This window comes from Rutilus rutilus, assembly GCF_951802725.1.
Source record: "Rutilus rutilus genome assembly, chromosome: 11".
In the NCBI taxonomy this organism is placed as follows: Eukaryota; Metazoa; Chordata; class Actinopteri; order Cypriniformes; family Leuciscidae; genus Rutilus; species Rutilus rutilus.
This window is the reverse complement of record NC_140216.1, coordinates 24534864-24560982: the sequence shown is the minus strand read 5'-3', so window position 1 is coordinate 24560982 and position 26119 is coordinate 24534864. Positions and strand designations below refer to the sequence as shown.

General features: G+C 41.5%; 1 protein-coding gene across 2 annotated transcripts; it reads left to right on the top strand.

Annotated features, from left to right (window-relative positions):
• The first annotated feature begins 18493 nt into the window (after window positions 1-18493).
• 42sp43 (P43 5S RNA-binding protein) lies at window positions 18494-24255 on the top strand. 2 transcript variants are annotated; one of them, XM_084424377.1, is made up of 9 exons: window positions 18494-18707; window positions 18797-18897; window positions 19283-19379; window positions 19486-19571; window positions 19690-19763; window positions 21085-21165; window positions 21299-21528; window positions 23281-23334; window positions 23507-24255. In XM_084424377.1, exons 1-9 carry the CDS (start codon window positions 18570-18572, stop codon window positions 23762-23764), a joined length of 1119 nt encoding a protein of 372 aa, XP_084280503.1. In that variant the 5' UTR covers window positions 18494-18569; the 3' UTR covers window positions 23765-24255. The 2 variants fall into 2 exon arrangements, with proteins under 2 accessions (XP_084280503.1, XP_084280502.1); XM_084424376.1 differs by having other exon boundaries at window positions 21070-21165; window positions 23507-23952.
• Window positions 24256-26119: the final 1864 nt, after the last annotated feature.

Here is a 26119-nt window from a genome sequence, read left to right as displayed (position 1 = left end):
GTAACCGAGTACGTTTCCTCTCCATATTAGATTACGGTGATGTGATTTATATGCATGCAAGTTCATCTTCTATAAAAAAGTTAGATTGTGTATACCATGCTGCCTTGCGCTTTGTGACGAGTGCCTCTTCACGCACTCATCATTGTACCTTGTACGAATTGGTGGGTTGGACTTCTTTGCTTCAAAGGAGAAAAATACACATGTTGATGTTTATTGCTAAGGCATTGTTAGGAAAACTACCAATTTATATCTGTCGTCTTTTATCGTATTACACCTGTACTTATAGTACTAGATCTAGTGCTAAATTGCTTTTAAAGGTTCCTAGAGTACGTTCAGAGCTTGGTAAAACTGCCTTCTCTTCCTATGCTCCCTGGTTATGGAATGAGCTGCAGAGTATAATAATGATAGAAGCACTCCCCTCTTTAAAAGTTTTTAAAAATCTCTTATTGACCACGAGTTTTATGTTTGTATGTTGTTTATGTGAAACTTTCTGTGCTGCCATTTTGGCCAGGACTCCCTGGAAGAAGAGATTTTATATCTCAATGGGACTATCCTGGTAAAATAAAGGATAAATAAAATGCACAAATTATATTTTTCCCTTATATTATAACTGAGGATGACATGGGCCCTTAAGTGGGTCTAAGTTTTTAACACTAACCCATTCAAATGATTTGACATTTCTACACACACATACACACACACAACTACTACTATATACTTACTTGCTAATGGGATTGGGTACGGGGAATGTTTCCCATGTGTTGGTTGACTTTGCGTAGATTGCTGATCAACAGGTGAACCTGATCTTCAACTTTGTTTTGTTTGGAGAGATGGTCCTCCCTGAGAAGGTGGTCTGGTCTGCTTTTCTGAGATGGGCTTCTGAATTTGCCGGGGGGCTACAAAAATCAGAGAGTAAATTTACAGTTTAAGACAAATGATTAACTAATTGTAATATGTCATTTTGGTTTTGACATCCACACTATGGATTTTACTATGACATATTACTTAACAATTAGTTAATGGACACATAATGATACCTTTGCAAATCATTAGCTTTGACCCATTGTGGTAATGAACACATTAATTGACACTATTAGTTAATAAAATATGATAAATCACGGTTGCACCACATTACATTTTTTAAGGCTACGACCAATTCATCTATATGAATAAACACTCAGTATTTATGTGTACACAACAGTCTTAATGTTAGAACAATTGCAATAGATATTATTATTTTTTGTATTTTAAAATTGGCATGTCGAAAATCTTTTGACCCTTTAAATTGACCCACTAGCACATTTTACACAATAAAGTGATCTAGAATCCACGGCAAAGGACACGTATGGCCACTATTATGCGTGTCATGTGGAGGGCTCCGTAAAATTTATATAAATTAATGCATTTCACGTGCTAGTCACGTTTCCCCGACTCCCTCAACAACAGCGGTACCCCCAGCGAACCGGACAGCCGGCGCACGTGCAGTTCAGTCAGAAAAATGTGCGCTGAGGCGACATTCCTATCACTACTTATACTATATATATATATATATATATATATAGTTATAGTTATTATATTTAAGTCACTTTTAACTACATTATTAAAGGTACTCTGGTAGTTAAATAGTAGGTGGAAAATCGCGCCAGTTCACAAAAATCCATTGCTGCCTCACAGAGAAAAAAAAAACGAATAAACACCAATATCTATTTATATTTTCCTTACCTCTGTTCACTCATCGTCCACAGCAGGTGTGTCAGGATGTTGAAATGTGTGCACTGTGCAGTGCCCAGCCCGCCAGTACAACAGCTGGAGAGAAAACGTACTCGGTTACTACGTAACCTCGGTTCTCTCTAGAGAGAGGAACGAGTACTGCGTAGAATACGCTAGGGGAAAATCCTTTTCCACGAGAATACTGAAGCCAAAAAATTATCCTTAATTTTGTATTAATGTAAAACGCGTTGCGGCAGCATACAGACATAGGCGAGGCAGCTCGCGCGAATTCTCTTACGAGAGATACTCTATTACTGCGTAGAATACGCTAGGGGAACCTACTGTAAAACGCCGTGCGTGCTGGGATCTGATACTATAGACTCAAGGGTGACAGCCCGGAGTTCATACAGTACACAATCACCCAGGGGACTCACAGGGAATCCTGGAAGAGGAGGGGCTTAGCCACTATCTTCCTACATGGCAGCATAGAGCAGCACTGCAATACTCAATAGCTGCATAACTGACAGCGTCAGTGTATGAGATTTGGCCGCACTAGACCGACAGTAGTCTGGCCTGTAGTGCGGGAACCTCTAGGTTGTAAAACCTTATAAATGTAGACGGAGAGGCCCAGCCTGCCGCCATACAAATATCTTGCAAGGCAATCCCACTTGACCAGGCCCACGATGAAGCCATGCTTCTCGTGGAGTGCGCCCTGACACCCAGTGGGCACTGCATGCCCCTGGTTGTGTAAGCTAGCGCTATTGCGTCCACTATCCATCTGGATAGGGTTTGTTTCGAAGCGGCTAGTCCCTTAGAACGCCCGCTGAATGAAACAAAGAGCTGCTCCGTCTGTCTGAAAACAGACGAGCGAGACACATAAACGCTTAATGCCCTGACTGGGCAAAGGGAGCTTTCGTCCATGTTCCCTTCAGTGACCGGCAGGGCAGACAGGGAGATGACCTGTGCTCTGAACGGTGTATTGAGGGATTTAGGAACATAACCGTGCTTAGGTTTGAGTATAACTCTAGAGTCATTAGGCCCAAATTCCATGCACGTCACGCTTACTGAGAGCGCGTGTAAGTCCCCTATGCGCTTCACTGAAGCGAGAGCCAGAAGAAACGCCGTCTTGAAAGACAGGTGTTTAAGATCAATCTTCTGCAAGGGCTCGAATGGATGACCTTTCATGGCTTCCAGTACCGTAGAAAGGTCCCATATAGGGACTGTGGGAGGTCTGGGAGGATTCAGTCTCTTAGCTCCCCTAAGGAAGCGAATGACTAAATCGTTCCTTCCAATAGACTGGCCAAGCGTGGTCGAAGAGAACACTGCTATGGCTGCCACATAGACTTTTAGCGTGGAAGGGGACCTGCCCTTATCCAACAGCTCCTGTAGGAAGGAGAGAACCTCCGTCACACCGCAATGTAGGGGTGACACACCACGAGCTGTGCACCAGCCAGAAAACACCGACCATTTGGAGGCATAGAGGCGTCGCGTAGACGGAGCTCTAGCCTGCGTGATAGTGTTTAACACTCCCTGTGGGAGGTCAGCGGGTACCCGTTGATGGCCCACACATGAAGGGACCACAGCTCTGGGTGAGGATGCCAGATCGAGCCGTTGGCTTGAGAGAGGAGATCCCTCCTCAGAGGCACTGGCCACGGGGCGGTGCTTGCTAACTGCATCACAATTGGGAACCAAGGTTGGCTCATCCAAAGTGGGGCTACAAGCAGCACTGAGCATCTTTCTTCCCTGACCCGTTCTACCACCTGTGTCAGGAGGGAGACGGGGGGAAAAGCGTAGAGAGGACGGCGAGGCCACTCGTGGGTCAGCGCGTCCTTGCTCTTCGAGAAAAATTCTGGACAGTGAGCGTTTTCTTGAGACGCGAACAGGTCTACTTCCGCTCTGCCGAATTTCCTCCACAGCAGCTGGACTGTCTGTGGGTGCAAAGACCATTCTCCTGTCGGAACCTGGTTCCTGGACAGTCTGTCTGGCCCTATATTTAGGAGCCCTGGCACGTGCGCTGCTCTCAGCGAGAGCAGGTTGCTGCGAGCCCATAACAGGAGGCGCCTGGTTAGCCTGTACAGAGTCAGGGACCTGAGGCCGCCCTGGCGATTTATGTAGGACACCACTGAGACGTTGTCTGAACGTATTAGTACGTGGTGTCCCCTTATCAGGGGACAAAAGCGCGTGAGCGCCTTGCTCACTGCCAACATTTCGAGGCAGTTGATATGTAGGAGCTTCTCCTGCTTTGACCATTGGCCAAAAAGCGGTCTGCCCTCGAGCAGCGCTCCCCATCCCGAGGTGGATGCGTCCGTGGACACCACCGTCACTCTCGAGGAAGTCCCCAGGCTTACACCTGATTGGTACCAGTCTTTTGCCTCCCAAGGTTTCAGAGCTGCAATGCACGCTTGATTGACCTTGAAGCGAAGCCGACCGGAGGCCCACGCTGTGCGTGGCACTCTCTTTTTGAGCCAGAACTGCAGTGGGCGCATGCGCAGAAGGCCCAACTGGAGAACTGATGATGCTGAGGCCATCAGACCTAGCATCCTTTGAAATGTCTTGAGAGGGACTATCGCGCCGCAGCGGAACGAGCCGGCTGCGCGCTGAATGTCCAGTGTGCGCTGAGATGACAGGCGTGCTGTCATTAGCAGCGAGTTCAGTTCTATTCCCAGAAAAGATATAATCTGTCTGGGGAATAGCGAGCTCTTTTCCCAGTTCACTGCGAGACCGAGATTCTCGAGGTGATCGAGTAAAATGGTCCTGTGCTCCACGAGCTCCGAGTGAGATTGGGCTAGAATCAGCCAGTCGTCCAAATAGTTCAGCACTCGTATGCCCCGCAGTCTGAGGGGTGCGAGCGCTGCGTCCATGCACTTCGTAAATGTACGGGGTGCCAGGGACAAGCTGAAAGGCAGGACTGTGTACTGATATGCCTGGCCCTCGAAGGCGAATCTCAAAAATCGCCTGTGACGTGACGCTATCTGTATTTGAAAATACGCGTCCTTTAGATCTATTGACACAAACCAGTCCCCTCGGCGGACATGCGCGAGGATTTTTCCGGTCGTGAGCATCCTGAACTGGCGCTTCACAAGCGCTCTGTTCAGCTGCCGCAGATCTAGTATGGGTCTGAGACCCCCGTCTTTCTTGGGCACCAGGAAGTATCTGCTGTAAAGCCCCCCTTCGCTTTGAGCTTGAGATAGGGGTTCTATAGCCCCTTTGCTCAACAGTTTCAGAATCTCGGCTCGAAGTAGATGAGCTTCTTTCGATTCTACCGTGGTCTCGACGCGCGCTATGTAGCGGCGTGGACGCCGGCGAAACTGCAGCGAATAGCCTTCTTTTATGATGTTCAGCACCCATCTCGAAACCCCGGGAAGCTTTTCCCACGCAAGTGCGCGAGTAGCTAGGGGCTGGATGCGAAGCACGCTCTGATCGGCTCGCGATACAGCGGCTTCGGTGTGCTGTGACATAAGCGTCGCGCTCATGACATCTGAGGCAGGGGGCGCGCTGATAACAGCGGGCAGAATGCCCGCGCTCGACTCCTCTGTTGTGTTTAACTGAGAGGGGGAGGGGCTGGGCTAATTCCATGTCTGTGTGTGGGCGTGGGCGCAGAGCAGCGGGCACATACACCACTTTTACAGCATTGCTCGCGTGAGCAGAGCGTATGCATACTGGTCTCGTATTTACAGAGACCGTGAGACATGTGGGAAGTAGCGTTTGTGGGCACTGGGTAGTGGGCACGTTTGCTACGTTTAATGCGCAATCGATCTGAGTCGATTTTATGTGAATAAAAATTTATGTGCAATTTTGAGAAATGCGTGTAGAAAAGGATATGAGGTATGGTGACCACAACATATTAGGTTGTGGTCACCATACCTCATGGCTAAATGACAGTGTTTGACGTAAATATGAAGTTGTTTGGAGACGTTGGCTTGACGTTGTATTTTGGTTAGTTAATACCACAACCTAAAACCAACAAAATATAAACGTCAAACGATGTTAGAATTTGACGTTGTGTGGACGTTAACATTATGACGTCAAGGTGACGTTGAGTTTTGGTCACCATAACTCACGACTAAATGTCAGTGTTTGACGCAAATATGACGTTGTCAGGAGACGTTGGCTTGACGTTGTATTTTGGTTAGTTAATACCACAACCTAAAACCAACAAAATATCAACGTCTAATGATGTTAGAATTTGACGTTGTGTGGACGTCAACATTATGACGTCAAGGTGACGTTAGGGTTTGGTCACCATACCTCACAACTAAATGTCAGTGTTTGACGCAAATATAACGTTGTCAGGAGACGTTGGCTTGACGTTGTATTTTGGTTAGTTAATACCACAACCTAAAACCAACAAAATATCAACGTCTAATGATGTTAGAATTTGACGTTGTGCGGACGTCAACATTATGACGTTAAGGTGACGTTGGGGTTTGGTCACCATACCTCACAACTAAATGTCAGTGTTTGACGCAAATATAACGTTGTCAGGAGACGTTGGCTTGACGTTGTATTTTGGTTAGTAAATACCACAACCTAAAATCAACAAAATATCAACGTCTAATGATGTTAGAATTTGACGTTGTGCGGACGTTACCATTATGACGTCAAAGAGACGTTGGATTTTGGTAACTTTACAACACAACCTAAAAACAACAAAATATCAACGTCAGCTGACGTCGGTATTGGACGTCAGCTTAACGTTGACATTAGACGTTGAGTTGATGTTGGATTTTAGTCATCCGACGTCGCAACCAAAATTAAACCGAATATCAACGTCATATGACGTTGTGTGCCTGCTGGTAAAGATTACCATGGCCAACAATTTTTCCTGTGTATTAACTTGCACGGATTAATTGTTCACCACAAGACCATTAATATGCGCTAACAAAGTAAATAGGGTCAATTTTGATTTCATGTCGACTCTAAAAATAGCTTTCATCAATTTCTTGTAAAGAAAACGTACTTGGTTACTAACGTAACCTTGGTTCTCTCTAGAGAGGGAACGAGTACTGCGTAAGTCTTACGCTAGGGGAAAATCTCTTTTCCGCGAGATACTGAAGCCAAAAATTATCCTTAATTTTGAAATAATGTAAAACGCGTTGCGGCAGCATGCAGACACAGGCGAGACGGCTCGCGCGCCTATTGGCTGCCCTGCGGCAACTGCAGCAGCCTATCGATAAGGCCCTTTCGTGACGTCAGCTCCAATGGGGGCGCTTCGCGCCCAATACGTCACGTCCCGCCAGAATGGGCGTGGCCTAGGGCTATAAATATAGCTTCGAGAGGCTAGCTCACTGGTTTTTCATCGCCGAAGCGAACCAGAGCGTGTGCAGGCACGGCAAGATACGCAGTACTCGTTCCCTCTCTAGAGAGAACCGAGGTTACGTTAGTAACCGAGTACGTTCTCTTACGAGAGGTTCTCTCGTACTGCGCAAGTCTTACGCTAGGGGAACACAGTGTAAAACGCCGTGCATGCTAAGATCCAGCACCAAAGTCCCAAGGGCAAGTGCCCGGGCTCATATAGTACATGATCATAAGGGACTCACAGAGAGCCCAGGAAAGAGTGGCTAAATTAGCATCATTCCTGTAATAATATAACATCCTATAAGGAGCAGTTATACTGATGATGTGTCGTACAGTCAGGGCGACCCCCGGCCTGGACTGACGAATATAGTGGGTCTTACACACTGCCCATAGAGCTGCGCGATCAAACAGCGAGCGTTTGCTCAAGCAGTTTCAGTATTCTGGCCCGAACACATCAGGGCAGACAGTACCCATTTTAGACCAAAAGCAGCTTAGCCTGCAAGGCGGGAACCTCTAGGTTATAAAACCTTATAAATGTAGACAGGGAGGCCCAGCCTGCCGCCATACAGATATCTTGCAAGGCAATCCCACTAGACACTAGTGCTCTGACTCCTAATGGGCACTGTAAGCCCTTAGAGGTATAAGCCAGCGCTATAGCATCAACTATCCAACTGGATAGGCTCTGTTTCTACACGGCAAGTCCCTTAGAACGTCTGTAGAGTGAAACAAAGAGCTGCTCTGTCTGTCTGAAAACAGACGTGCGAGACACATAAGCTCTTAATGCCCTGACTGGGCAAAGGAAGCTTGCGTCTCCTTCCTCGTCAGAGACCGGTAGGGCTGACAGGGAAATGACCTGCGCCCTAAACGGTGTGTTGAGGGATTTTGGAACATAACCGTGCTTAGGTTTGAGTATAACTCTTGAGTCATTGGGCCCAAACTCCATGCACGTCGCGCTTACTGAGAGCGCGTGTAAGTCCCCTATGCGCTTCACTGAAGCGAGAGCCAGAAGAAACACTGTCTTGAAAGACAGGTGTTTAAGATCAATCGTCTGTAAAGGCTCAAATGGGTCACCTTTCATGGCTTCCAGCACTGTAGAAAGGTCCCATACAGGGACTGAGGGAGGTCTGGGAGGATTCAGTCTCTTAGCTCCTCTAAGGAAGCGGATGACTAAATCGTTCCTTCCTACTGACTGACCCAGCGTTGTTTTTGAGAACGCTGCTATGGCCGCCACATACACTTTGAGCGTGGAAGGGGTCCTGCCCTTGTCCAACAGCTCTTGTAGGAAGGAGAGAACCTCCGTCACCCCACAGTCTAGGGGCGACACGCCACAAGCTGTGCGCCAGCTGGAGAACACTGACCATTCCGAGGAATAGAGACGTCGCGTAGACGGAGCTCTAGCCTGTGTGATCGTGTTTAACACTCCGCTTGGGAGGTCAGCGGGTACCCGTTGATGGCCCAAACATGAAGGGACCACAGCTCTGGGCGCGGATGCCAAAACGAGCCCTTGGCCTGAGAGAGGAGGTCCCTCCTCACTGGCACTGGCCATGGGGCAGTGCTTGCTAGCTGCATCAGAACTGGGAACCAGGGTTGGTTTTTCCAGAACGGCGCTACGAGTAGCACTGAGCATCCTTCTCTGATCCGTTCTATCACCTGAGGCAGGAGAGAGACGGGAGAAAAGGCATAGAGCGGGCGGCGGGGCCATACATGAGCCAGCATACAAAAATTCCAGACAGTGAGCGTTTTCTTGAGACGCGAACAGGTCTACTTCCGCTCTGCCGAATTTCTTCCACAGCAGCTGGACTGTCTGTGGGTGTAGAGGCCACTCGCCTGTCGGAACATTGTTCCTGGACAGTCTGTCCGGTCCTACGTTTAGGAGCCCTGGCACATGCGCTGCTCTCAGCGAGCCCACACCAGGAGGCGTTCTGTCAGCCTGTGCAGGTTTCGGGACCTGAGGCCGCCCTGGCGATTTATGTAGGATTTGGGGACAAAAACGCATCAGCGCGTTGTCTACTGCCAACATTTCGAGGCAGTTTATGTGTAGAAGCTTCTCCCGTTCTGACCATTGGCCGAAGAACGGTCTGCCCTTGAGCAGTGCTCCCCATCCCGAGGTGGATGCGTCCGTAGACACTACCTTCACACTCGAGGAAGTCCCCAGGCTTACACCTGATTGGTACCAGTCGTTTGCTTTCCAAGGTTTCAGAGCTGCGATGCATTTCTGATTGACCTTGAGACGAAGCAGACCGGAAGCCCACGCTCGGCGCGGTACTCGCGCTTTCAGCCAGAACTGTAGCGGGCGCATGCGAAGCAAGCCCAGCTGAAGTACTGATGATGCTGAGGCCATGAGACCTAGCATCCTCTGAAATTTCTTGAGCGGGACAGATGCGCCGCAGCGGAAAGAGCTCGCTGCGCGCTGAATGTCTAGTACGCGCTGTGGTGACAGTCGCGCTATCATAGACAGCGAGTCCAGTTCTGTGCCCAGAAAAGATATTATCTGTCTGGGAGACAGAGAACTCTTCGCCCACTTGACTCTGAGACCCAGATTCTCGAGGTGATCGAGCAAAATGGTCCTGTGCTCTATGAGCACCGAGTGAGATTGAGCTAGAATTAGCCAATCGTCCAAGTAGTTCAATACTCGCATGCCCTGTAGTCTGAGGGGTGCGAGCGCTGCGTCCATGCACATCGTACATGTACGGGGTGCTAGAGACAAGCCGAACGGTAGGACGGGAGGAGCAGTCTCGGAGAAGGATGCCAGGTGATTCCTCAGAGTCACCATAGGCAGTAACTGGCTCGCAGTCGCCGTCAGCGAGCGCGAGAGCTGCGTGATCCTCAGGAAAGGGGCGTCTTGAAAAAGACGCCCGCTCTTTTAGTGCAATGAGAGTGTGTGTTGCGGCGGCGAGCACACATACATACACAAAACATAGTAGCAGAGAAAAGATATAACGCCGGATAGCGCAGCAGGAAGGCGACTGAAGGCGGCACGGCCAGCGGCTTCAGAGTGTCGACTCGTCCCGCTGAAAGGCTTCTTCAGACGGCGCGGCTTCTCTCCGGATCCAGCGATGCGAGAGCTTCGCTGAAGAGATGAAAAATCAGTGAGCTAGCCTCTCGAAGCTATATTTATAGCCCTAGGCCACGCCCATTCTGGCGGGACGTGACGTATTGGGCGCGAAGCGCCCCCATTGGAGCTGACGCCACGAAAGGGCCTTATCGATAGGCTGCTGCAGTTGCCGCAGGGCAGCCAATAGGTGCGCGAGCCGTCTCGCCTGTGTCTGCATGCTGCCGCAACGCGTTTTACATTCCCACTGCGCATAGACACGTCGAAACGACGTATTTTCTACGTCGTTTTTGCACGTCCAATTTTGCTCCCCTTGAAGGTGCAGACTGTGACGCCAGATGACGTCTTTTTCCGACGTCTTCCGCACGTCCAATGTTGACGTCCGTCCACAAAAGTTCGTTTGTGGGAAGAAGGAAGGAGACGGGGTCGGCTTGCTGTGGATCGTGTGTTTTATTAGATACTGTGCGTCTTTTCCAAACAATAATCGTGCTCAAACAAAACAGCGGTTTTTTCTCATGAGAGCGAACACACACACACACACACACACACACACACACACACACACACACACACACACACACACACACACACACACTATTCTTGCTTTTCCTGGGACTCAAACTCGTGATCTTAGCGTTACAAGCGCCAACACTCTACTGTTTGAGCTACAGTATCACACCTTTGTACGTGTCTCCAGTTATATCACCTGATGCTGAGACGATCAAATAGAGTTTTTGGAAAATGATCTTAAATAAATATAAATAATCTGTATTCATATATATTAATCATGTTGATAATAACAATGTTGATATTTGTAAATAAAATAAAAAATATTCATGTCAATTTCCTGCACCTGTCTTAGACATCCACATAACATCCAGAAAATTACCTATTCCGGCGTTCAAATATTGAACATTATATTGACGTCCAGGTGGGGTCATGGTTAGATGTCCAAATAGCAGACCTAGATTGCACGTTGCCTAAAGGTCAAAAATTGGTCTTGGACCGACTGACGCAATATAGACATGATCTGCCTGTCCAATAGACGTCTGATGTTTAGTGGGTTATTTCAAAATTAAGGATACTTTTTGGCTTCAGTATCTCGCGGAAAAGAGATTTTCCCCTAGCGTAAGACTTACGCAGTACGAGAGAACCTCTCGTAAGAGAACCAAAAGTTTACAGTATCACCCAAAGCTCACAATGCCATTCAGAGTTCACAAGAGATAATTTCTCGTTATCTAGGCATAACACAGCATGGTACAAAGTGATGCTCTCTCTCTATGATGTCGTAAAAGTTAAGACGTTCATCCGTATGTGTGTGTGTGTGTGTGTGTGTGTGGACAGATGCTTGAAAATATTAGGCTAGAAATATCTAATAAATTAATAACTAAATTAGCCTAAATAAAACATAAAAAAATTTAAAACGTTGTTTTGATAAGTCTTTTTACCAAGATTCTATAGGCTACCGCTGCACATGTGTAATCTCATGCCCTGCGGAGTTTTAAGTGGGCGGAGACTCTATTTCTCATTAATGTGCTTTGCGGGACAGCGTAAGAGATATTGTTAGCTAAAAACTAAACAAAAGTTTATGTTAAAAAGTTTTGCTTATAATCTATTCGTTTGATGTATTTTTTAACTGTTGTTGTTGTTGTTTGATATGTTTAATGCTCACGTTTGAAACATTGTTTAAAAAACATAATTTACCATTTTTCTGGTATCTTTAAAAGTCGTTCGTGAAAGACATTCTATAACGTTAAATGATTTAACGTTGACTTTTTTGTTTTTAAGTTAAAAAAATAATAAAAAATCTGTATGTGAAGGAAAACATTCTAACTTGTTTTACATTATTATGATAACTTTTTATACTAGCCTATACACCTTTGTATTTTAAAGGTGTGTATCATTTAAAAAAGTTATTAAAGTTGTATGTGAGAGTGTTACATGTCTGTGAAAAACTGTTTGCCTACCGCTTACGTTTCACGGTTTTAAAGTTTAAAGCACATAGTTTTGAACAAATTCATTATTTTTTACTCCAAAACGCATTCTCAAACAATGATCATATTTCTCCATTGGGCTAGGTGGATTATCCTATCGAAGAGTGAATAAATCAGTAAGTTAGTGAATATTTGTTAACTTCACTAAAAGTCCAAAACTAACTAAAACATGAGTTTTTATTTTTTTAAACAACTATTATTTTTATAAATGTTATTTAGTGTAGCCTAATTATAAATAAATCTAGTGATAAGGTGGGCGGAGACTCGGCTTCACACACTGATCTAGCCTATACTCATGCATGTTTCTACCGTCGATGAGTGATGTATCATACGGAACTTAAAACTAATCTAAACTTTAGTAGCATATTGTATTTTAGTTGATGTTGTTTTGAACGTTTTTTAAATCTGTATGTGAAGGACCACATTCTAATTTTTTTCAGATAACGTTGTAAAATGTACGAATACTAAACCATTGCATTTTAACTTTATACAGTGTTTTTAAAAAGTTTTAAATGTATGTGGAAAACAAAACTTTTCTTTAATTAAAAAACAACTCTCTGATCTGTTACCCAATACATTGCTTCACTTTTTTAAAAGTTTAAAGCACATCGTTTTTAACGTTTTAACATTTTACAAATGTATGAACGCTAAAGACGTGTATTTTAAACTGATGCAACGTTTTAATGTCTTAAAACACTATGTAATTGTGAAAGTACAACTTTTCTGCAAATGTATGTTAGAAAATAGAACTATTTGGTTGATATAATTTGTTTTAATTCTAGAACATGTTTGCAATTCAAACTTTTTTAACATTTTACAAATGTGTGTTTACCAGCCGTTGTATTTAAATGATATGCATTGTTTTAATGTCTTTTTTGTATGTGATTGTGAAAAGTAGGCTACAACTTGAAATGTGGACCGTGGGGAATTTTCCACGTTGGAGGGCTCAGTCCAAAAGTGGGGTGGGTGTTTGGGAAGGGGGGCTATGGGAAGAATTCACACGGGTCAGCCTCAGAAATAGCTAGGCCACAAACATTCGGGTATATCCATTCCAAAATCACTGCAAAGTATGTAAACGTAATCCTCTGGGTGATTTTTTTTATATAATCCGCAATGAAAACCGGTTCACTTCCATCATCTTTCAAATCTCTCCATACTCCTGTAGGCCTATAAAATAAAATCCAATCCCTTTGCGTAAAAAAACAAATCGGGATCCTCTGTTGTATTCGTTGCGAATCGCTCGTCGTTATCCATTAACCAGTCTGACTTCTCTGTTGATTTAAAAGTTGAAAAGTCAAAAGTATATTCCATACGATCCGTGTGCATCTTTTTTTCTACTTTTTGAGCTACAGTCAAATCCTCCATAGCCTCAGTTAATCCTTCTAAATCACAAGTATTTCTTCACGTCGAGTTTGCGCTCCTTTTTAAACTCTAACTGTCACGCTGAGGGAGGGGGTTCCCCCGTGAATGATGTCATATTTTAGGGACGTCCTTAAATCGAAATTGGCCTCTCAGCTTTGAGAGGGGTGTGTTAGGGGGCGTGGTCTCTTTGACCCATTACACACTGGTTCAGTTGTCATTTAAGTTCGGACAGCGAACTGACCGGTCGTGTTTTTCTATTTGGGAAGTGAAGCTGAGCTCGAAGGGGGTGTAGGGTTTTCCCACGGACACCTGTTGTGGGAGGGGGTAGGGGTGGAGCCACCTCCGGACTCTGTGAGGCCTCACAGAGTGACAGTTCTGACAAATCTCTGGAGTGAGTGGACATTCTTTTACACTGCTCCAGCACAAGGAAACATATATATTTTAAACTCCGAGTCTTTAACAATTGGGTATGTAAAAACGTAAGGCTTTTTAAACTAGTTTGTGTTTTATGTAAAAGTTTTACAAATACTTGAAGTTAGATCTTTTTTTTTTTTTTTTTATGAAAAAACTCTCTTAAGTTGTTTTTACTTTTCTGTATATGACTGAACATTGTATTTTTAATGTTTTAACATCTTAAAATAACACTAACTCATTTTTTAATAACTCTTTTTTAGAGAAAATGCAATTTTAACTTATTTCATTGATGTTTTAAAAGTGACGAATGTACATATGTCTTCTTTAATAAATAAAAACTCCGATCTCACACTCTGACTATGTCTTTATTGTACATTTCTTAAAAAGTTTTAATATACACCGTTTAAAACTACTGAGCATGGGAAATTTTCCCACGATTCAGATGTCCAACCCATAAGGAGGCGTGGCACAAGTCCGATTTTCCCACGGTGTACGTACAGCCCATAAATGGGAGGAGCAAGCGTGGGAATATTCCCACGTCAAAAAGGGGCGGGGCTTAGAGGGCCATAAATCACTCAAAAGTGACACATGGGGTCCCTCTATACCAGGGATAGGCAACTTCGGTCCTGGAGGGCCACTGTCCTGCAGAGTTTAGCTTCAGCCCTGATAAAAACTCACCTGCCTGTATCTATCTAGTAATCCTGAAAACATTGATTGCCTTGTTCAGGTGTGTTTAATTAGGGTTGGAGCTAAACTCTGCAGGACAGTGGCCCTCCAGGACCGGAGTTGCCTATCCCTGCTCTATACTCTCTCTCATCTTCAACAGTGTAATTAGATTAATGTAATAATGACTATCTTTAGAAAGTATTGGTCTACTTATTACTAATTACCGAATCCCATATCAACCTCAACCACTTGAACAATACAAGGAGAGACAAGAAACTGCCCTTTTAATGCTTTCAAATAAACGATATACAATTGCATGAATTATTCTTGAATTGACCAAAGTGTGTAGAGGGAGAAGGTTACATTAAAAATATACCTTTTAAATGCATGTTAAATACACAGAATTGTTCTATAGTCTGTGCAGTATTTAATGCAATTAAATCAGATTTTACTTTAAATCACAGAATAATTAAGAATAATCCCTTTAATTAAATTACAGTATTTAGATTACTTGGTAATTAATTACACCCAACTGTATAACAGTAGGCCTAATTAAAATGTAAACTTATGCATTGACTCGAGCAACTATTTTCTTTCAAGCTAACTCTCTGTCCTTCGCTGCTTTTTATTTAAAAAGAAGAACTATGCAGACCTCTTTTTGTCTGGCACTGTTGCCATGGTGACTCATAATATCTGCACTCCATTGATAATGGCTTTTTATAGTTGTGGTGCACGCGCTTAACTCAGAGTTGATTGAACTAACTCATTTCAGCTGTTCTGTAACCGAAAACTCAGAGTTTCCCATCTGGGGCCCTGTTTACACGAGAACGCTCGCGGGTGAAAACGTAAAAATATTTTATCAGATGTGCCTTTCGTTTAGACGGCGACGGCGTTTTTGGGGCTTAAAAACGCAAAAAAGTGAAACCACCCTCCAGAGTGGAAATCTTAAAAACGCTCCACCATCGTGTTTACGTCTAAACGGTAAAAACCATAGAAATGGACACAGCGACCCCATTGCAACTCAATTGAGACAAGTGAAGCCCATTTTTAGCGATTTCTTAGCACTTCCTTTCCTGACGCGCAGACTCAAACCAAGCAAAGCGTTACACGGACCACGTGAGCAACCCGTCTGTCTTCTAGTAGCTGTGCCAAGAGAAATCTGAATCATTCCCTTCCGAATCTTGCAGAGACGGAGAGAGTGAGTAAGAGCTGTCCATGAGCTTGGAGCAGGAGCAACTTTTGCTAGGTATTCTGATAAATTATATTGTCATTTTGCCTCCACGTCCCCCCGATTGCCCGCGAGCTTCTCCTCCCGTCCATACGGTAATCTCTCTACTGTGCGACAGAGAGTCGCGTGGTTATGACGCAATCGTTAGCCTACTTTTACAAAAACTGCATCTACGGGGCCATAACCAGGGTTCGAATTACGTGGGAGCCAGTGGGAGCTGAGCTCCCATAGAGAGAGGATGAGCTCCCATGAAAGCACTAAAATCATACACCTGTGGGGGTCTCTAAAAATCATCAGCACCATTATTTTAAATTACAAATAAAGCACTTTTTCCTTCGGACTACTGTAGCGTGACTTAAAAGATAGGACAAGATGCCAAACACATGGATCTCACGGGATCTCGGATCGTCATCACACTACATCCTTATGCTTAAATCAAGTGATCAAAGTGCTCGTTGCCGCTGCGATCAGTGGCGCGGATACTGTGTTTGTTTGTGGCTCGCGCAGTCTTCACTCGCTTCAATCCGTTGTGGAGACTCTCTATTCGTTCCAGTGAAATTACAAAACAAAATGCACACAAACGTGTCTCTGCCTGATATACAACCACTGATAAACATAATCGGATTTGATAAAAAGAAAAAAAAAAACTATATGAGTACGGATTCGAACCCAGAACCTCTGACACGCTTGGCAAAAGTTTTACCACTGGACCACTTAAGTACACGTTTAAACTTGGCGGATCTATTTATTTACTCACGTGAAAATTCTACAACTCACAACATCTTAGACCTCATTAAACGACAAATTAAACCAAATGTACCAACGCTTTTTTTTTTTAATTAAATTTGTATTATATTTACAAATTTTTATATTTTTATATTACATTATTAAGCTACGCCGCGCCTGCTCATAGGCTACTCTTTTTTTTTTTTTTTTTAAGAGACCCCCACAAAGATGAAATCATAATTCGAACCCTGGCCATAACATAAGCTACAAGGTAATGGAGCATTTTATACATTGTCGTGTTTCTTTAGAAATAAATAATGGACAAATGGAGTCTTTAAACGCCTCAGATGTAAAGTTATTCGCTGTCAAAGTGACGCCAAAATGAATGGGAGTCAATGGGATGCTAACTGCAGGTGAAGTTCTGCTACAAGATGGCGGCACGCGGCCGACTTCAACTTCCGGTCGACTTCCTTCCCCCTTGGTAAAAACGCAAAAGTCTGCTAGACAGTGAAGGCACCGATCAGTGCTTCACATTGCCACCTAGCCGCCTGGAGTGCATACTACATTGAATTTCACACACTTTTGCGTCACCATATGCACGCAGATTTCCCCCCCATAACGCTCGTCTAAACGCAGAATAAAAAGTGATCACTTTTGCGTTTTCTCTTCAGATCGTTTCCGTGTAAACGTAGCCTAAGTCAACTCAGAGTTCAAGTTTTAACTCTTCTTCTTCTTCTTCTTCTTTTATTGGCGGTTGGCATACCATTTTGGTGCATTACCGCCACCAACTGTTTGGGGTGTGGAGCTTCAATGCGGATTTCTACTAACATGTATTATAATAAAAAAAATAATAATAATAATAAAAAAAAAAAAAAACCCAAATAAAATAATAATAGTAGATATATATTCTTGTTATTCTTAAATTCGATCAAATAGGTCTGTTTCTTTAAGATATCTCATGATAGCTGGCCATGCTGATGGTTTTGATGTAGAAAAGGAAAGTAAACCCTCTACTGATAAATGAGTGAAACCTAATTCTTTAACTTGTTCTAACAGTATGATTCGTTCTGTTCTGTATGCTTCACATTCTATTAATGCTCTACCGTTTCTCTCCTGTCACAATTAATGCATAGTCCTGTTGCGTGTTTCCCTAAACGATTGAGATTATGATTAAGACCTGTGTGTCCAATTCTTAGTCTTGTGATAACAGATTCCCCCCTTCGTGTCCAACCACCCTGCCTTCTTGTTTTCACTTGTTTCTGTATTTTATATAAAAAACGACCTTTTGTCTCATTTTCCCATTGTTCTTGCCATAACCTATTGATTCTTGTTTTAATGATACATTTAATTTCCATTTTACTTAATGGAACTGTCCATTGTATATCTGACTTGAGAGTCTTTTTAGCCAAACGATCAGCTTCTTCATTACCCTCTATTTCAACGTGAGATGGGACCCACATAAAACACACTGTAATATTAAGATTTTGTAATCTATATAAACTATGAAAGATTTCATAAATCAAGTCAGGCCTACAAACAGATTTGCAATTTGCAATACTTATTAATGATGCCATAGAGTCTGAACATATAATATATTGATTAGGCCCAACCTCCTCTATCCATGTGAGTGCTAGTAAAATAGCTAAAAGCTCCACAGTGTACACTGCTAAATGATCTGAAGTTCTTTTTAAAATTGATTTCTGAAAATGTGGTATATATACTGCTGCTCCTGTCTTTCCTGTACTTGGGTCTTTTGATCCGTCTGTAAATATTTGAATACTATCATTATAATTGATACCTAGATATTGTTTTACCAAATCATTTATCACACCATATTCCTTGTATTGTTTTAACATATTTGCGATTTCTAGATCCACAACTGGTAAGTTTTAACTCAGAGTTGTTTGAACCTCCTTATTGAAACAGGCCCCCGCTGTGCTCTCATTAACTCTCCCTTATTATTGGCAAACATCATTAGCGCAACCATATGCAGGTGGTAGGAGTGTAAAAAGCTTAAAGCCGACACGGTCATCAAGCAATTAATAGTTCGAACACAACGAAAAAAAATATATATATATAACGGTAAAAACGCATTGGTAGTGGCAAGCACGTTTGTAAAATGATGAACACACAGGTGGTTAAGAAAGAGGATGCTGTGCCGCGACAGCAGTTGTTTAACTGCTCTTATACTGAATGTGGCGCGACATTCACTCGACAATGGCGTCTGCTGGAGCACGAGACTGTGCACACTGGTGCGGTGAGTTGTAGTACACTTTAAGTGTAAGAAGAAAAAAAATCACGTATTTATGATCACATTTATAAGATTTTTCTTTTTGTTCTCTTTAGCGGCCTCACAAGTGTGTATTTGTGGGATGTGGACGCAGCTTCACCCGTAAATCGCACCTGACTCGGCATGCTTCGGTACACAGCACCGAGAAAAACTTCAAGTAGGCAAAATAGGATTATTAAATGCGATCAGTTTAAAATAGGTTAGAATATTTAGTATATTTGTCCGGCGTGTCCTGCCGTTAGACCAGTTAAGGCACATGTTAGACACACTTTAGACACATGTACACATTTGGGTGACTTACCTGGGTAACCATTTTTCAAATTCGGTTAAGGTTATGGCATCGTATTAATTGAGGGGCTATGTGGATTATTTGTAGGCTGATTTAGTCATGTGTTGCAAGGGAGTTCTTTGTTTTTAAAGTCTTTGTTTTAATGATTGAACTTTTGGCCAGTTTAGAATTAAAGTTCTTAATGTATAAACCTACTATTAATGGACTAACCATTTCTTTTTTTATTGACTTGAAAATGTTTATTATTGAGCAGGTGCACTGCTGCTGCTTGTGGCAAAAACTTCTACGCCGCAGATAAACTTAAGAGGCACGTGCGTTTCGCGCACAGCGAAAAACGCGATTACTTCCAGGTTTGACTCCCATTTTTCTCTTCCCACCACCCATTTATTGGCTCTTGTCGCATTTTGCTGTTGGCGAAATAATTAAAGCTTACCAAAACTGAGTCTGTTTCCCCAGTGTAAAGAACATCAGTGCGCAAAGATGTTCAGGAAAAGACGATCGTTAAAACTGCACATGGCGACGCACGGCACTTCAAGTTTCAGGTGCGTCTGCAGCCTAAACTTTTTTTTTTTTTTTTTTTTTTTAATGCTATAAATTATACATTTGACTGCTGAAAGTAAAATATGGAGGAAATGTATATAAAAATAAATTCTGCACAAGATGCTCGAAAAGCGGCTGTGGAATGAGGTTTGAGTCTCACATTGCGCGGAAAGCTCATGATAGAAGACACGCAGGTGAGGATTCATCAATTCTTTAAGTGTTTTTTATTGGCATTAACTGAATAACCATTGTTTATTTACTTTATTCTTCTATGGTAAGTATATGTACTGTCAAGTTATTTATAAAAACGAGACAAGGTAAAGTGCACTGAAGGGAATATTCTGTAACTTTTGATGTACAAGCTCAACTCCCAAGCATCTAAAATTGAGGGTCCTGACCATTCTACCCTACTGAGGCAAGATGGGGGAGAGCAGGGCACAACCTAGTGCTTTTTGACTTTCTCAGTTTGTGTAAACCTACTTGGGGTTCAGAGTTATTTTTCCCTGCATTAATTTCTCATGTCTACTATTGTTTTGTTTAATTGTGTGTGGGTTTTTTTTCTTTTTTTTTTTTTTTTTTTTTTTTCTTGTTGTGAAATGGGACATGCCCCTTAGGGAACATGTTATCTGATCTAATAAAAAAAATACGAGACTAAAATATTTTTCAATAAAATGCAATTAACTTTCATACAAAATAATGGTGCTTTTTATAAAAATTGAGTTTGACAAACACACCGGAAAACACCGCTATAGGCTACAGTATAGTTCAAAACATAATAAAATTTCTTAACATTGACTGTCTTTTTTCATGTCTTTTTATGGTCCCTCAATAGAATTCATAAGTTGTTAATGTGAATTACATCGCTAACATCACAGAGTAGCATAGTTCTAATATGGGCACATTGTAATACAGGGTGATGACGTGCCCCACTTGCGCAACTATGGCCTCTGTTAAAATATAATTAAATTAAAATATCAGATTTGTCTAATCTGAAAAACATAAACATAATTGGAAAAATGTTCATTTACTTTTGCTATTGTTAAATGTTCAGTGATAGCTTCCAAAGATTCTTATATAGTGTTGAAATGTCAACTAGTAAATACACTAAGTTTCGTCATGCTAGCATGTATGAAAGTATTTAAAACGTGTTACAACTAGCCCCGCTTTAGGTTGTGCCCTGCGGTGACCATTGCAAATTTTGCAATACTGCAGCTTAAAAAATGGCTTTTTATTGAATTGAGCATGAAAGGTTATGCCATCTATTTTCTTTGAATCAAAACACAGTTGGGTCAAACCCAGACCATCTTGGTCACAACTCAATTGACAATGTGCAGTTTCTGCCTTTTAAAGTTTGTTAGAATTTTCAGTAGCAGGTTAATCTATTTGTACTGTAATGAAGTACAATTACTCAAACACCTCTGCTATTACCAACTGGCTGTATATAAAAAAAAAAGGCAGAAAAAGATTTTTATCCGTAACGGTTTTACAATGGCCACCCAGTAACTGTTTCTTCAGGTTATCACTGTCTTTATGCTGAATGCCCCATCAGTGTGCACACCTGGAGGAATTTATGGAAACACATGGCGAGTCACCCAGGTAAACCAGTGCAAACATTTTAGTTATAGGGCGTAAACTGCCAGTACCTTTCCATTTCCCATGAGTGCTATGCATGCTCCTTGTGACCGTAATGGTTTACACAAGTTCTAAAGTCACTTACTGTCGTCAACAGCCTCATTCTCCTGTATGGTATGTCAAAAGGCCTTCCGGAAACGTGATGCCTTGAGAAGGCACAAGCGGACACATGCCTTGCAAAAGCCAGTTTTGCTATGTCCCAGTCAAGGTTGCCAGGCATACTTTTCCACAACCTTCAATCTGCAGCACCATATTCGAAAGGTTCATCTGCAGCTGCTCTCACACGGCTGTTCCTTCCCTGGCTGCAGCAAGACTTTTGCCATGCGTGTGAGTACAGTGAGGAATGTGGTAGGGATTGTAGAACGGTCTTCTGATGTCTATTAGTCTTTTTGAAGAAATTGAAACTACTGCACTCACATGCAGTCGAACTGTAGTTGAAATCCCCCTTTTTGTAAAGAAATAGGATTACCTTTTAAATCCTATTCCTGAGACCCATTACTCTGCACATTTTGTATCTTATCTGTGCATCTCTTCACTGAAAGGGGGTCCCCAGGACCAGCATTAAACTACTGTCACAGATCCAATTTTGTCTTAATATTAAAAGTTTGGTTTTACTAGTGCTGTCAAAATTATTGCGTTAACGCATGCAATACGGTATAACTAGTTTCTCGCTCATTTCATAAAGACATGTGCTAATGAGTGACAAGCAAAGAGACAAGTTGTTGCTGTGAGGTTTGGTTGCGCCACTTGACACTAGAGCACAGACACGTTGAATTTTAGGTGTGCGTCAGGGAGCCGTATCAGTGGCGCACAATGCAATGATTGTCATTGTTGCATTAAGGTTTAGCCTATCCAGTTGAACCCACAAAATGCGCACTGCTGCACTGTTCATTTAAACATTTTATAGAAATCTTTAAAAAAAGTTATTAAAACATTTGTTTTTTAAAATTATCGACCTGATATGGTATTATTATTATTATTATTATTGTTATTATATATATATATATATATATATATATATATATATATATATATATTTTTTATTTTTTTTTGTCGTCCTTTGCCCAGCGTTACGTTAAATGGCCACGCTCTTAATCATACAAATGCTCTTAAACTATTCAAGTGCGATAAGACAGAATTCAGTGCAGTACTGGCACGCACATCTGTGGATCTCCTGTCTGTGTGACACGACTTGTGCGGCCAGAAAGCTGCTTCAGAAAGTTCTTGAATGAACGAAAACACACAATTATGTCAAATGCCCGTTTTGTAGAGTATCCTCGCAAGCACAGTCTTAAATGAGTTAAATGAAGGTAAAGAGTTGTGAGAATGTTATGCGTGTCATACCTGCCACACAATGCAGATTTTAAAGTGACAGCAGCCTAATAAACCCGCTGATTCTGTCTCATTAAGGATAATCAAATAACAAAGTCACCAACTCGCTGCTCTCGACTGAATAACTTTTATATAGCTTTAACCAGGATTAATCTATTCCATTTATAGTTTATGCAGTGAAGACTGTGACGTATTTAACTTGATTCAATTTCTGTATATATCCTACCTGTTAGACCTACAATATCTCTGAATAGTGAGGTGGCATTTTGACGTAGAACCTGGAAGAGCTGCAATGTGCATTTTCCGGTTATCTCTGTAAAGCTGCTTTGAAACAATCTGTATTGTAAAGCGCTATATAAATAAAGGTGACTTAACTAATTTTGAACCGTTACACCTCTAATGCTGAATGGCTATACTTAATGGATAAAATTGAAGGAAAATCTTTCATAGACCTTTAGCAGTATTGGGGATGTTTCATTAAAATTTGCCATGAAACAAATTAAAAACGCATGCTACTGTCTTTGCTCTTTCTACATTAATTTGGAATGGTTTTGGTTTAAATTTGAAATTTATTACAAATGAAAAGTATTAACTTTAATGTTAGGAGCGGATTAATCAACCAATAATTAATCAATTAATTAAAAATTAATCAATTGACCGCACAAGTTTTTACTTGTAGGGCCACACGTGTTCACATGTTGGAGTTCTTTATTGTGTTGGTAACCCTTACCTGTGCTCTTTCAACAGGAAAGCCTTGTCCGCCACATGTTGCGTCATGAACCTGATGTGGCCAAACTCAAGGTAGTTATATCCCTTAAGAGTATGATGGGTTAACAGTTGCTTGAACTACATCAATGGCATCTATGACATGCTGTACATTGCCAGATTAACAAATCAGTTTTATGCAGGTTTCTTTTTATATATAAAACGCAGCCATTTCTGTCTCTGTAACTTGTGTAAATGTATTATTTAGCATCCACATAAGCGGAGCAGTAAGAGTTGGCAGAAACGATTGGAAGGGCGGAATCGACGTCCTCTGGTTGAAGACCTTCACTCTCTTTTTTCATTACGCATGAACCTCACTCAGAGGGCCAAACTGGAAGCTGATCTGACAGGCCTGTTTAATGAGCGCAAAATCCCACACCACATTGATCCTGAAGTAAATTTGCAAGATCTGTTCAGTATTCGGGCGACTCCACCAAAGGTGGTTGATGAAGAAAAAAAAAAATAGACCCAAATCCCCCCCCACTATTTTATTTTTATGTACAAATACTGTGCTGACATGCATTCAGTTTGTTGAAAATTTGTTTTGTTTAATGTTAGTACTTGAAGTACAGCTTTTCTGTTATTGGGCTACTGAGAGCAGAAATTAGTTTTTGTGAGTTTGAGTTCGCTATGCTAAATAAAAGGAGTTTTGTCAGTCTGGCTTCTGCACGTTTTCATATGGTTTGTAGTTCCTTAGTTTGTGCAATATGGTTTTTGAAAGTGATTTACACTTACATCTCTTATGTGAAAGGTGCAATACATGTATCACACCTTACATGTATCTTATGTGATACATGTTTCGATTTGCACGTAAATAATTCAATACACAGGTGTTTTGATTTGAAGTTGCAGACGTGTAAAGTGACATTCACAAAGTTTGCCAAGTGTATTGCATAGCCTACTTTTAGGGCTGCTTGATTATGGAAAAAAATCATAATCACGATTATTTTGGTCAGTATTGAAATCACGATTATGTAACACGATTATTTCACATGACTTTGGGAACGTGTTGCATTTATTAAAAAGACACGGTAACACTTTACAATAATGTTAATTAGTTAACATTAGTTAATGTATTAACTAACATGAACTAACAATGAGAAATACTTTTGTTACAGTATTTATTTTTTAATGCTAGTTAATAAAAATACAGCTGTTCATGTTAGTTTACAGTGCATTAACTAATGTTCACAAATACAACCTTTCATTTTTATAACGTATTAGTAAAGGGTGAAATTAATATTAACTAGGTAAACTAACTAAATGCTGTAGAAGTATTGTTCATTATTAGTTAATCTTAAAGGTTAACTAATGCTAATTAATGAACCTTATTGTAAAGTGTTACCAAAGACACCTTTCAACAATTCTTAAAAAAATCGAAATTTGAACATTGATTGTACTTTTTGAACTATTAAAATAATATATAACAGATAATACTTCAATGAGTGTTTTAATAATTCCCGCAGGTCTACCACTTACAATGCGGGGAATTCCCCCGCAAACATTGATTCACTTTAGCATGTAGATTGTATGAGTAGCCTAAATGAATCCACACAGATTATAAAATCAAATCAATAATTTTAAAACTTTCTCCAAGACGCAATTTCACAAACCGCGTGAGCGTTCGGCGGTGATGCGTCTTCTCTCTCTCTCCGTCTCTCAAAATGCGCTGGACAAGGCAAGCGTCGAAACTACACTCTCGCGTTTAGGAGTCGGGACATGATGGAATTGTCACTTGTACAATCGGGCCAGCATTGCATCGTAACTAAAGTTTATCATTTTCACTTCTTTTTAAGTTTTATCAGTTTAAACATTAAAGCTGAGAGAGTTTATGGCATCGGGAGGGGCGGATGTGCGAGTGCGCGCGTCATTCAGAACACAAGACAAAATAAGAGCGTTCTTTCAAAACAGAACATGGCAAAATAATCGTTTTTACTCGATTATACTATTTTGGTGATCGTTGGGAGCAAAAATCGAAATTCAATTAATTGCACAGCCCTACCTACTTTGCATCTGATTTGCTGTAGCTACAGGGAAGCTCTTACCTCACACTTTCTAGGACCAGTTTTCCACCATGTATGTGCTTCCCTTGGGAGATAATACTTGGAATCAAGGAGTTTTCACTGTTATGCTGATACTCTTAGGATATACACTGTAAAAAAAAATATATATATATATATATTTTGGAAACTGACAATTAACCCTTACGAAAATTTACCATGTTTTTTTTGTAGTAACTATGTTTTTTTTTGTAGTTACCATGGTTTAACTATGGTTTTTGTAGTAAAACCATAGTAGCTACAAAATGAACCATAGTTTAACTATGGTTTTTGCAGTAAAACCATAGTAACTACAAATTAACCATGGTTTTACTACAATAACCGTGGTTTAACCATGTTTTTTTTTGTAGTTACCATGGTTTAACTATGGTTTTTGTAGTAAAACCATAGTAACTACAAAATGAACCATAGTTTAACTATGGGTTTTGCAGTCAAACCATAGTAACTACAAATGAACCATGGTTTTTCTACAATAACCTTGGTTTAGCCATGGTTTTTGTAGTAAAACCTAGTAACCATAAAATGAACCATGGTTTTTGTAGTAAAGCCATAGTAACTACAAAATGAACCATGGTTTTCAGTGTCCTGTTTTTTTTTTTTTTTGTGAGCATGTTTTTGTTCAGTCCAATGTAAATCTATCTGCTGTGCATATGTTGCACTGACTTGTTTGTTAAAAAAAAAAAAAAAAAAAAGTTTCAACAGCGTAGTGTATCTGCAAATATGTATGTGAATAATCTGAAGAATTTTCTACAACTTGAACT